Source organism: Anser cygnoides, chromosome 1, assembly GCF_040182565.1.
Source record: "Anser cygnoides isolate HZ-2024a breed goose chromosome 1, Taihu_goose_T2T_genome, whole genome shotgun sequence".
Lineage (NCBI taxonomy): Eukaryota > Metazoa > Chordata > Aves > Anseriformes > Anatidae > Anser > Anser cygnoides.
The window spans coordinates 140,025,546-140,038,795 of NC_089873.1; the positions used below are offsets into that span (position 1 = coordinate 140,025,546).

At 35.9% G+C, this 13,250-nt stretch overlaps 1 protein-coding gene across 3 annotated transcripts in view; it reads left to right on the forward strand.

The window, feature by feature from the left end:
* Window positions 1-13,250, forward strand: part of HERC2 (HECT and RLD domain containing E3 ubiquitin protein ligase 2) — a 111,575-nt gene that overhangs the window by 52,102 nt on the left and 46,223 nt on the right. For all 3 annotated transcript variants that reach the window (XM_048051157.2, XM_066983432.1, XM_048051158.2), the window contains 18 exons: window positions 272-463; window positions 1,213-1,400; window positions 1,897-2,089; window positions 2,668-2,850; window positions 3,420-3,604; window positions 5,260-5,407; window positions 5,500-5,696; window positions 5,920-6,150; window positions 6,832-6,967; window positions 7,536-7,679; window positions 9,462-9,604; window positions 9,804-10,071; window positions 10,227-10,369; window positions 11,466-11,564; window positions 11,659-11,827; window positions 11,939-12,064; window positions 12,820-12,928; window positions 13,078-13,217. In XM_048051157.2, the coding sequence (XP_047907114.1) occupies window positions 272-463; window positions 1,213-1,400; window positions 1,897-2,089; window positions 2,668-2,850; window positions 3,420-3,604; window positions 5,260-5,407; window positions 5,500-5,696; window positions 5,920-6,150; window positions 6,832-6,967; window positions 7,536-7,679; window positions 9,462-9,604; window positions 9,804-10,071; window positions 10,227-10,369; window positions 11,466-11,564; window positions 11,659-11,827; window positions 11,939-12,064; window positions 12,820-12,928; window positions 13,078-13,217 (2,994 nt within the window). The remainder of the gene's footprint in view (window positions 1-271; window positions 464-1,212; window positions 1,401-1,896; window positions 2,090-2,667; window positions 2,851-3,419; window positions 3,605-5,259; window positions 5,408-5,499; window positions 5,697-5,919; window positions 6,151-6,831; window positions 6,968-7,535; window positions 7,680-9,461; window positions 9,605-9,803; window positions 10,072-10,226; window positions 10,370-11,465; window positions 11,565-11,658; window positions 11,828-11,938; window positions 12,065-12,819; window positions 12,929-13,077; window positions 13,218-13,250) is intronic.

A 13,250-nucleotide genomic window follows, 5' to 3' on the forward strand; every position in this document is an offset into this window, starting at 1 on the left:
CCCCACCCCCAACTCACTTTTCAGTGTTTGAGAATGTTGCTGGTTTTCCAGCAACAGGTGATTTGATTACTCATTAGTGACATTTTACCATGAAAATCTAAGATGTAAGAAGTTCTTGGAAGTTCGGCTTGTAAATTCTTAAAGCCAAGTGTGGAATCAAGACATATTTTAAGCCAACAATCAAATAAATTTGTACTTTATTGTAGCTTATATTTTACTGTAGCTTCCTAAGTGTCAACTGACTTTGTTACTTATATTACTTCTGAATTAGGTGTGCAGCCTGTTCCTCTGCAAACAATTACTAATGAGAATCCAGCAGGACCAAGTCTTGGAACTATTCCACAAGCACGTTTCCTGCTGGTCATGCTCAACATGTTGACACTGCAGCATGGTGCTAATACCTTGAGCCTTCTCCTCAACTCTGGCATGCTAGCATTGACACAAACGACACTGCGGCTGATAGGTACAAAGTCTGAGTCTGGTTTTGTTTTGTTTGGAAGAAATCAAATTTACATGTTGGTGTACCCAAATTACAGAATGACTTTGCTTCTTAAAAGTAGTACTTTAAGCTTTTCACCTTTAATCCTACTACCCCCCCCACCTCGAAAAGAAAACCAAAAAAGAAAAACAACAAAAAAAGAACTGTAAATGTGATTGAGAGGGAAGTCAGTTTGATTACAGCCTTTATTCAGTCGTGATTTTTTTTCCTTAAGCTTTTGCCTTGGTCCTTCTTTGCCATAATTTGGGAGTGATAACGTAGTTTTGGTGGAAACATTAAAAACAATACTAGCAATACATTCAGTTTTGTCTGCTCTACCTATTAAAACCATTCCCAGTCTGTATATTTAAACTGGAAGCTTTCTTTATTAAAGTTTTTACAAAATGTTTTGTGTTTTATTGACCTGATTCAAGTTTTCCTGCTTTTTTAAAATTGGTTTTCCTAGACAATAGGAAATACTCATTATTTTACTTAACTTGAGTATTCATATGAAGTTTTTCCCAAAAAAGTTCTGTTAGTAGAACCACTTGGCTATTGGCCTCATCATTATAACGTCACTTTTCAAAATAAAGCACTGTGCATTCAAAATCATTACATCCTATTTTTGTAAAAAGCTCAGCTTTTCTAAAAGCTCAGCAAGGTGTAAGTGTGAAAAGGGTGCTTATAAAAAAAATTGGGAGCTGATGCTATTTTTTTTTTTTTTTTTTTTTAAGGACCTAGTTCTGATAACATTGAAGAAGATATGATTGCTTCTTCTCATGGAGCTTCAGCCACGGTCCTAGAAGAGTCAAGAAAGGAAACTACGCCAGTTCAGCTCCCTGTTTCTGGACCAGAGTTGGCAGCCATGATGAAAATTGGTACCAGGGTGGTGAGAGGGGTAGACTGGAAATGGGGTGATCAGGTACAACTTATTCCATACAGGTTTGGGTGTGTTAAAATCTAAAGTTTGTGGTTTTTTTTTTAATGTTCAAACATTAATGGTAATTTTGGAGAGTTAACTTGGAGAGTTAACATAAAATAGATTTAGTATTTGTTTAATTTTGATTTTGGAGATGAAAATTCCTTTTCTAGTGAGAATGTTATGATTTGGGATTTAGAATGAAATTAGATCAAATTTGCTACAAGATTATGCAGTTCCAACTATGTGTGTGGTATTTACATAGTATGTTGCAGAATAAAGATTAAAATATAAATGTTGCTGGAGTTCACTGGGATAATTTCTCTAGAAGACTGTGAAATGTTTTCCAACTTTATGCTGAATTTTAAAACGTTATTGAATGTTTACTACTTAACCATTAGGTTAGCAGCAAAAAAGAGCAATAGAATTATTACTTTATGAACTTTGAGTGTGAAATAATGTTGTTGATTGTATAACTTGAGGCTCTCTCTTTTGTCAGGATGGGCCCCCTCCGGGTTTGGGTCGTGTGATTGGAGAACTGGGAGAAGATGGCTGGATTAGAGTACAGTGGGACACCGGAAGCACAAATTCTTACAGAATGGGGAAGGAGGGAAAATATGATCTCAAACTAGCTGAGCCACCACCGGCAGCACAGCCCACAACAGAGGATTCAGACACTGAGGATGATTCTGGTAAATACAAAAAACAAACTGAAGGCAGGGTTTTAGTTGAATTCCAAAACTGACATCTTATAATACGAAAAACGCTGCTTTCACGAGAAAATGCTAGATCAAAACGGCTAATTTAATAGGTCTAGATTTCTGGCTAGAATCTTTCTTAAAATATATTTATCACGAGAAAGGTGGATAGAAAGCTTAGTATCATATTTGTTGCGTATTTATGGGCTGAAGAAATCATGATTACCCAAGTGAAATAGTTTGTTACTGGTCTCAGGAGGTATGTTTGAACTTATTCTAATGCTATTCTAAAGTTTGGATTTTACGTGGCCTAATTATATGGTCTAGTCACTTCCTTACCTATTCTCAGCACTGCATTCTGAATTTCTTCTGAATAGTTTACTGCCAGAGAATAAATTGAAAATACTTATACAAAATGCTTGGTTTATACTTATCCCTTATCTTCTTCGTGTCAAATCATCTAAAGAAAATATTTACCGTGAATTGCTAACATCTTGTTTGTTTCAGAATTTTTTATGAAATAGATTGATTTGGTATTATTGTATTTCTTTGCCTTTTGTGTCTCCCTTCAGAAGGAGAACAAGTTGAAAGAAATCTTCACCCTACTTCCATGATGCTGACAAGTACCGTGAACCTCTTGCAGACACTGTGTCTCTCTGCTGGTGTCCACGCTGAAGTCATGCAAAGTGATGCTACAAGGACTTTGTGTGGCCTACTCCGTATGCTTGTGGAGAGTGGAACAATAGATAAATCAGGTATGTTATATTAACGTAGTCTGACTCAGCTGTGTGCTTCTGTTTTGTGTTTTGTTCTTAGAACTTCGTAAATCTTTTGTTACTAGTTTTTATTCTTTTAATAGAAAATGCATTTTTGAACCTTAAAAACTTGAATTGTTAACAAAAACAACAAATGATCTTGAGCTTTCTTAGAACATTAGCAGAAGTAGCAGAAGTTTGTGAGATATTGAGCATTAGGATATATGTGTAATTGTTTTAGGTAATGAATTTCTTAGCAGTTGTCTTCTGTTTGGGGGGAGCAGTGTGACTGGGTATATCATATTCATTTCCTAGCTTTGTAATTTCAAGAGTAATGCTGTTAACTACTTGAAATGAGGAAACAATATAAAGATGAGAATTGTTTTGGAGACGTATTTAAGAAAATTAGTCACAGTCTGTAAAATTGAAGTTCCTAGCTTCTCCTCCTCCTTAAGGAGTTTAACAACTCAGTGTTATGTTTTGTCCAAAAATCCCAAGCCTATAGTATACACAGAATTATGTAGCTGATGGAAAAGTCAACTGTTACATGTATGTCTTTCTATTTTTAGCTTCCTTGCCAAATAAATTAGTTTATAAAGAACAGCATAGGAGCTGGTGCACGCTCGGATTCATTCGAAGTATAGCACTCATGCCTCAGATGTGCAGCACTCTCAGTACCTCTCAGTGGATAACTTTGCTAATGAAAATTGTTGAGGGGCATGAGTCTTTCACTGCTGCTTCACTACAAAGACAGGTAACGTGTGCATTTCCGAATGACTTTGATAGGCCATGAGTTTAGTAGATTTTAGTTGTCTTAAAAAAAAAAAAAAAAAAAAAAAAAAGCATGTAAAAAGAAACAAGGTGGGAAATGTACTTAAACAAGTTTTTGATTAATTGGAAAAAAAAAAGTTAACTTTTTATATTTAGGATTCATTGTTTAAACATTGTAAAATATCTGTCAAGATTTTGACTGTTCAGAGCAGTTAAGGCTCCCTTGTTCCATTAAAAGCCTGAAAATTTTGTGCAGTTGTGAGGTCAAAACAGAGTTCCAAAAACATGCTCTAGAGAGCCCATGCAACATTTGCTAGAAGTTGAATAAAGAGAAGAGAGAAAAATGATTAGGAAAAAGGTGCGATTTCATTTTAAAGGTATCAAGTTATGTATTATCTACTGTCCTTCCTTCCATGGTAAACTATTGTTACTGTTTTAATTAGTCTTTAAAAAGCTGCATCTTTGCATCTAATTTTGGTATATTTTTGTCTTTTTTCCTATTTTTTTCTTAATATCTTTTAATGCCTTTTTCCTGAGATTGAAAAGCACCTTTATTATGGAATAACTCTTCCAAATTTTAAGATTTAGGGATCAAGAAATCTTAATCTTTTCCTTGATTGAGATATCAGAGTTTTTTTAACTTAAATCTGGTATCGTAAAGGCCTGTGCACTTTCTTTTTTGCAAGCTTCCAGTGATTTCTTGTCAGTATTTTTTCATCTAGTGAGCCTTCTCTCATCACCCAGGACTTAGAGCATTATAGTTATCTGTGCTGTTCACGGAATACTCGAGAGAAATGAACATTCCTCACGTGCCAGCATTTAGCTTAGTGCCAAGATGAGACCTTCAGGTTTTAAAAAGTTGTATTATTGAAAGAGGTTTGCAACGAGAGATTCTTCTCTTCACTGCTGTTGGTCAGTTGTATTTGTCTTCTGGGCAGAACATAAGGAAACTTGAAACCTGAAATACTCCTGTTCAGACTGTGCAACCCCATGTTCTCTGGTACTGCATAGCTGTGCCTTCCCATGTTCCTTGTCAGCGCAGAATTGTCTAGATTTTAGAGAGGTAGCCTGTTCTTTTTACACTGTTTCAGAGGCTTTAGTTACATAGTAAATACTCTTGGGTGTCACTTTGATTGTTTTTTACGGTCTTGTATCATTCAGCTTTACATTTCATATTTTTTTAAATTATCATACCTTCATTGCAGAACACTTGGAAACTTTCATTCTGAAATACGTATTAGTGCTAAGTTCCAGTTCTGTAGTCGGAACAGTTTCCATTCTTTATTTCTGTTTTTCTTAATGAGATTTTCTTTAATGTGATTTAGTCTGTCACATTGTTTCCCAGTGTGTGTTTGTCTGTGTCTTAAATATTGCAGAGGCTGGATTCACTTATAAAATGTGACAGTAGAATTGTTCCTGACTTCAGACTGGCACAATTTCTTTTAACACATTCCTTAGCAAAATGAACAGAAAATCAGTAGCTCTGTAAGTTTTTTAGCCAGAGAGAAATTGGTATTGTAGAAAAAAAAAATGCAAAGGAAGGCTAACTTGTTAAATATTCTTCTGTATTTAATGTTTGAGAATTTTCGTAATATTTGGGGACTTAGAATCGAATAACAATTTTGTTCTCTTTTTTAGATTCTTGCTGTACATTTATTGAAAGCAGTACTTCCATCCTGGGATAAAAATGAACGAGCGAGAGACATGAAATTTCTTGTGGAAAAACTGTTTGGTTTTTTAGGCAGCCTGCTTAGTACTTGTTCTTCAGATATCCCACTACTCAGAGGTAGAGGGAATTTTCCCCAGTGTTTTTTTTTTTTTTAATAGGAAATGCATGCATTAAATTGATAACTTTGTGCAATTTCTTCATCTTTTCAGAATCTACTCTGAGAAGGAGAAAGGCCAGGCCCCAAGCATCTCTAACTGCAACTCACAGTAGTACTTTAGCAGAAGAGATAGTGGCACTGCTGAGGACACTCCATTCGCTAAGCCAGTGGAATGGACTCATAAACAAGTACATCAACTCTCAGCTAACCTCCATCACCCACATCTTTGCAGGAAAACAGTCAGAAGGGGTAGTTTCCACGTTTTAAAATAAGCTCATTTTTATAGCAATATTTATTTTGAAATAATAAATGTAAACAATATTAAGCTTAATTTTGAAACCATTTTTTATGTTTGTGTATATATATATTTGTTTCGTAATCTTTAAATTGAAGTATGTTTAATTGACCTTGTATTCTAAAGCAGTTTGAAGTATGTTTTCTCCCTACAGTTAATTTTATTGTTCTTTGTTAGGCTCTTTTGGATGACTACTTCCCTGACACCGAGAATCCAGAGGTGGGAGGCCTAATGGCAGTGTTAGCCGTGATCGGTGGCATAGACAGTCGCTTGAGACTGGGTGGTCAAGTGGTTCATGACGAATTTGGAGAAGGCACGGTGACACGCATCACCCCGAAAGGGAAAATCACCGTGCAGTTCTATGACATGCGAACATGTAGAGTGTGCCCTCTGAACCAACTAAAACCAGTAAGTTAGTTTTACTGAGGCTTTAATACAGGGAAAGGTATAGCTTTGTGAAATTAAACTTCAATTTGGTGCAAAGAAAATCTTTTCATTGGTTAATACATTGACATTCAAGATCTGCAATGCTCTGAATGCTAATCTAAGATGATACTGATGCAAGCCTCTATTGGGTCTTTAATGCCTTCATTTGTTGGGGAGGTGAGGAGAGGGTATTTGAGCTGAAGTTTTTCGACTTGTAGAATTCCAAGTCCTGACAACATGATTTATATCTCTTACATGAGAACAGCTTGCTTATTTGTCTTTCATTTTATTTGCTAACTAATGTAGAAACTCTCACATGTTTTCACTTGAATCTTAATCTCAAACTGGTTAACATGACTTGACAGAAAGCACAGCCGAAGTGCCTGGTCTGCTTCAGGGACCGTAGTTCTTCCTTGCTTTAACTGTCTTGCCTCTTCACTAAGTATGTCTGGGATTATGTGGTACAAATGCAAGTTTAGGAGCTTGATAGGGAACAGAAATCCTCTCCAGTTGTTTGTTTTATTGTTCTTGACCAGGTACTACTTTTTTCTCTTCCTCAGTTAATAATGATACAAACATCTGAATGACTTTGTAGAATTTTGTAAAATGCTTACCAGTTTTTTTTTTTTTTTGTATTTGTCTGTTTCTTCTCCCTGTCTGCAGCTTCCAGTTGTGGCTTTTAATGTAAACAACTTGCCTTTCACTGAACCTATGCTATCCATTTGGGCTCAACTAGTAAATCTGGCTGGAAGTAAAATAGAAAAACACAGAATGAAGTCTCCCAATCAGGGTCTTTCAGGTACATGTTTTTTCTTTTGCTGTCTTCGCTTTTGTTTTCTTAAAGGGCTTGATACTCTCTGGGAAAAATACTGTTAAGAGCAAGCATATATTTAAAAAATAATAATTCTGTAACCTTACCTTTTTTCTTAATTGACATTGAATAATACGCACTTATGAGACTAGTTTAGCTAAGAGAAGAATTTCCCTGCACTGCAAGTGGAATACTGTTCTCACTTAGGTGAGGAAATGTAAATATGGTTTGGGGTTGGTCTTCTTCTGTTGAATTGGTTGAACTGTTGCCTACATATAGCATCTTAACTGCACTTACTGTACCATATATGAGCTGTATGGTTGTCCAGGGTGTGAAAAGCAGGAAGGTGGTGTTTTTAATATCATACATCACAGAATGTGTGCAAATTTCTAATCCAGGTACAGTCCAAAGTAACTCATACTTCAATAGCATTTCACAAGTTTTCATACAGAGTTAAGATGTAAACTGATTTTTGGACTGAGGTTGTATGAATATAGCCTTTCTTCTGTAACACAAAAGATTCACAGTGCTAATGGCTGCTTTATGTTTCCGATAGGTCAAGTGGATTTGGATCTGCTGAGATGCCAGCAATTAAAGCTGTACATACTGAAAGCAGGCCGAGCTCTGCTCTCTCATCAGGATACACTACGGCAGATCTTATCTCAGCCAGCTGTTCAGGAGTGTGCGTTAAATCCTGCAGGTATTTGGAAATGCAATCTGAGTGTGTTACTGTTTGCTTAGGTGTTAGAGCACCTATTAATATAAATTAAGTACCTTCTAAAGATTTAAGTTTCACTCGCCATCAAGCACAGTAAGGATCTCTTGACCTTGAGGAGTAACCTTGAGAGGCATCCCTACCCAAGGGGAGATCTCTGACATGCACCCTGCTGCTTCAGCAAGGAGAGCTGAGATTAAACTTTCTCTGACTGCTATATTTATAGGATAAAATGATTGGCTCATAGTCAAACGTAGAGTCTTACTGCATTGTTTTTGACCTCTGAATGCAATTCTTTATTTCTTTGTAAGGGTTTTCAGTTGGTCATCTGTTTTGGGGCTTGTACCCCTTTTGATTGTGGTCATGGCTGTGAGCATTCACCAGGTGCTTTATTATTAATGAGTTGTCCAGTTTAGGGAATAGTCACATTGAGGCCTACTGTGGTTCATAAGCCCGAGCAAGACTTGTGTCACGTGCAGGAGTTGAGTGTGTCCATCACAAATACACTTCGACTTTTTAACTTTGGCTTTGCAAAATAAGTGGGTCAAGTGTTTGAAGTTTAAATATTGGAGTTAGCTAAATTCGTAGGTTTTCTATAATTAGTATTAGACCAGAATTTCTTTATTAAAAAAAAAAAAAGTATTACGTCGTTTTTGCAGTGTTTGCTTTTTATGTTTCAAAGCTTAAAGTATGAAATGTCATTTAACTAGTCCTTTGAATTCAAATGCTTTGCAGTTTCCGGAACAACAGGTACCAAGGTGTAACATCTTGAGCAGAACCTCAAGAGGACTTTAAGGAACTATAGTTTTAATTAACTTGAATTAATTTTCTATGTACATTCATTTTACCCATAAAAATAAAGGAAGTAGCTCTGCCGTCCTTCAGTATAGTTATCAATTCCCTTCTAGTTTATATTAACCTTTTGGGAACTTCTGAAGCATATCTTTAAATATATGAATATGTTTGTTCAGTTTGTATATTTTTAGTTTTATTTTCAGTTACCAAATTTTAAGTCAGCAGAATTATCAGTTTTCTTACAGAAATTGAACTTTTTTTTTTTTTTACTTCTACCGTCAGTTTTTTAAGGCAGGAAAAAAAAAATTAAAAACAAGCAAAAAAACCTAGACAGCATTAAGTGCATGATGACTGTAGCTGCTCTGTTATTGTTTCAAATATGATTTTTTTTTTCTGGAGTTAAGAGTGAGAACACTTCTAAAATACCACAGTAAAGACTGAGGAAACATGAATGTTTATGCCAACACTAATGTAAAATATAAAAATGGCAGAATTGAGAGGCAGTTGATTCAGAAAAGGTATATTCTTTTGAAGGGGCAGTGAATACTTATTGGGAGCTCTTCCCATGAGGTGTATTAGAGAAGGAGATGACTTAGTCCAGCAAGTAGGTACCATGGTTTTGGGATCAATGAGAGGAGGTTGTTAGCTATCTTAAAGTAGTTTATTGTGGACCTCTGTATAATAAATTTGTAACAAGGTTGGTTCACAAGTTACTTGAGCAGTTTCTGCTAGACATCTTCTAGTGAATTTTTGTAAAACTGGCGTTCATGATCTACAATTTTCTCATTCGCTTTTTGTACGGAAGTGTAGCACGCATGTTTTAATCTTAAACACGTGCTTCCTGTGGAGAAGAAATATATGAGAAGTAACAATATGTTTGATCTACTGATATGACTTACTCTGGCTCCAGAATAAGTCCTATGATGGACTGGTATTACATGGTTTTGGTTAAAATAATGTTTTTGTTTCAAGAGGATGGAGCAGCTGCCTCTCCTGACATAGGAGATATGTCTCCTGAAGGACCTCAGCCTCCCATGATACTTTTACAGCAACTTTTGACAGCTGCTACCCAACCATCACCTGTGAAAGCAATATTTGACAAACAAGAGCTTGAGGTAGAGTCTGTCTTTTCTGCTAAAAATTAACTTAATAAATAACCCTTTCTAAATCACATTCCTATTGAAACTTGTTAAGCTATATGTTAAAAAGTGGCACCGGACCCTTTTTAGTAAATAATGTTTAATTTCAGGTGCACATATAAACTATACTAAGTATGCTTGTTTTACTTAGACTAAAAAGTTTGTTCTCATTTAGGCTGCTGCTTTGGCAGTATGCCAGTATCTGGCGGTAGAGTCTACACATCCTTCAACTCCAGTGTTTGAAGACTGTAGCTCTAGTGAGGCTACAACACCCATCACAGTGCAGCATATCCGGCCCACAAAAGTGAAGAAACGCAAGCAGTCTCCAATTCCACCCCTTCCCATTGTAGTTCAACTTATGGAAATGGGATTTCCCAGGAAAAACATTGAATTTGCACTAAAATCTCTGACTGGAACCTCTGGAAGCGCTTCTGGGTTGCCAGGTATTTCATTTAGTTAATTTAATGATGTTAGAAGGAGATTTTGCTAACCGATTAAAATGCTACTTAACAAGGGAGCAACTGTTCTCTGTTTGGATACAATCCTAAGAATGCTAGAGAATCCCTCAGTAACAGACTACATTTGTTTTCTGTATTAGGAGTGGAAGCCCTGGTTGGCTGGTTGTTGGATCACCCTGATGTTCAAATTACTGATCTCTCTGATGCTGATACTATCTCTGATGAATATTCAGATGAGGAAATAACAGAGGAGGTCGAAGAAGTTGAAGCTGCTTGCCCTGTGGTAAGTACCGGGTTACTAAAAAGTAAGTAATGCTAGCTGACAGTAAATTGTGATTCTTTCCTTTTATGAACTCGGTTAGAGTTCAAGAACATTGTGCTGTCCCAGGCTTTCAAGACTAAAAGAAGACCACGTTGGCCATAAGTTTCTAAAATATAACATAAAAGATCTCAAGAATAATCTGTAAACGTATGTATGAGTAGCAAAGAAGGAGGAGTGGAATGCAGGTTTATCTTTCACTATTAGTAACCCTAGGTATTCCCTACAGTTAGTCTCAGTTTCATGTAAACTAGTCTCTGCTATAGAGTAGTGTTTGTAAAGGACTCCTTTGGTATATTTTTTTCTTCCTTTGGCTGAAAATAAAAGTAAAATGTTAGCAATAAAGTATAACTAATGAATTAGTGAATAAATGGCAAAAAGATGCCAGTGAAATAACTTACCTTTTCCTTATAACAACTGTTTTCAGTTATTGGCAAAAAAAAAAAATGCCTTTTGAGTGTGATGGCTTTAATATAACACGTTTTTCTAAACATTCATATTGTATCAGGAATCCAGTAATTCTCCATCTTTTTAAAAAATACATCTTGAAGGGAATGATATTCCATCTCGTCAGCTTGTTTTTGTAACGGAACACCTAAAATCTGATTCTATTATATAACAACAAAAAAAAAGTAATGTACTCTAAGTAAGAGACTACTATTCACATACTTTTTTTGTTTTTTTCCTCTGCAAACACACAACCTAAGGAGTGGAATGTGAATGTGTATGTGTAAGGCGAAATAGATTACTCACAAATCCTTTTTGCACCAATACTCTTCGGCAAGCAGATTTCATACAAGCAACTAACAGATTTTTTTCCACAAATCTTGAAAATTTACAGCTTGGCAAGTCATTCTGGAAATTAAGCTTTAAAGTAGATCATAAATGCTAGCCCTGTAGAGAGTTGACTTGTTGAAGATTTTTCCCATTTTGGCATGTAACTTAGATATGATACTGTTTTTTTTTGGATTATCTTCATTTTCTGCTAACAATTCTATTTATCTGAATTGAAAACAAATTTTGTAACTGTTATATGTTTATCTTGGATTTTTTTTTCCAGTCAAATGGTGCTGTTGTAACAGAGAGCCAGACCTATAAGAAGCGAGCTGATTTCTTAAGTAATGATGATTATGCTGTGTATGTGAGAGAGAATATTCAGGTAAGCGTGGTGATGAAAACTATATGGAAAATACTTTCCTTCTGGTACAAACATCTCTGCAGAGCTCTGGCATTTTATTTTTCTTTTTCTGTAGGTGGGAATGATGGTTAGGTGCTGCAGAACCTATGAGGAGGTTTGCGAAGGAGATGTTGGCAAAGTTATTAAATTGGATAGAGATGGCTTGCATGACCTCAATGTGCAGTGTGATTGGCAGCAAAAAGGTGGTACTTACTGGGTCAGATATATCCACGTCGAGCTTTTAGGTAAGTTCATTGATAACCTTTTTAATAAAAAGCCTGAATGATATGCTAAGGGAGATTAATTTTGGGGGTGGAAGAAAGTACTTACTGTGCATTTATTCTTGCAACTGCTAGGTTTCCCACCACAGAGTTCTGCCTCTCATATCAAGATAGGTGACAAAGTGCGAGTGAAAACCTCTGTTACCACACCCAAATACAAATGGGGATCTGTTACTCACCGGAGTGTGGGAGTTGTCAAAGGTAATGTATATTCAAACTGGAGCATGGGAGATAAAATTGGAAACCACACAGACTTTCTGCAGTGTTTAAGGACAGAATATTTTAGACATGCTTAGAAATCACACTGTTGTGATTTCTCTCTTATTGATGATAAGAATAGAATGTATGTGATGTCTGTGATGGGTTTAGGGACATACGCTCTGAGGCTACCCCTTTTTTGAGCTGCTGCATTCACATCTGGTAAAGATCTTAAGAATCTGTGCAGCTTCCTGCACAGTTGTAGTTCTCATGTATGCTTTGTGTGGATGAACCACAAAGGTTTATCCTTATGGTTTCCCTTTAAGAAGTAAATGTGACTTGAAGACTCTGTATGAAAGTGAGGTCAAAGTGAGGTACACTAATGAGAACCTGTAATTGATACTACAGAAGTAATCTGTATACATCGATTTTTTAAAGAGGTACGGATTTTGGTCATTTCATTTATGCTTACAAATACTCTCTCCCTTCATAATGCAGAGTCAAGAAATTTAAATATATTTTTATCTATATTCTATTTAAACATATAATCTATTTATAGAAATCTTTAGTACTCCCTTTCCCTCTGCCCCTTCCCAAACTATCTGACTAGGTTAATATATAGTTCCATTAAAACAAAAAATTGCTTATGAAAGTGACTCCTGTTTTTTTTCTGGTCTGATATTGACTGTAGCACTGGACTCTGCTTCGTTTCATAGAGATTTGTAACACATTTTATTTTCTGTATGTTTTTGTCACAGCTTTTAGTGCCAATGGAAAAGATGTCATTGTAGACTTTCCTCAGCAATCTCACTGGACTGGATTATTGTCAGAAATGGAACTGGTCCCCAGCATTCATCCTGGAGTCACGTGAGTGATGAATTATGTCTTGCTTAACGTATATAGTTTATTATTTGGCCTTATTGTCTTGATCCCATTATCTTGACTGCTGGTACAATTAGCTTCTGTAATGAAAACTGCTAGAAGTGTATTTATATTTTCTCCTTTTGTGAAATCAGGTGTGATGGCTGTCAGATGTTTCCTATCAATGGGCCTAGATTCAAATGCAGAAACTGTGATGATTTTGACTTTTGTGAAACCTGTTTTAAAACCAGGAAACATAATACCCGACATACCTTTGGCAGAATAAATGAACCAGGTAAGTTTCAGAATACACATGCTTCCAAGGTTT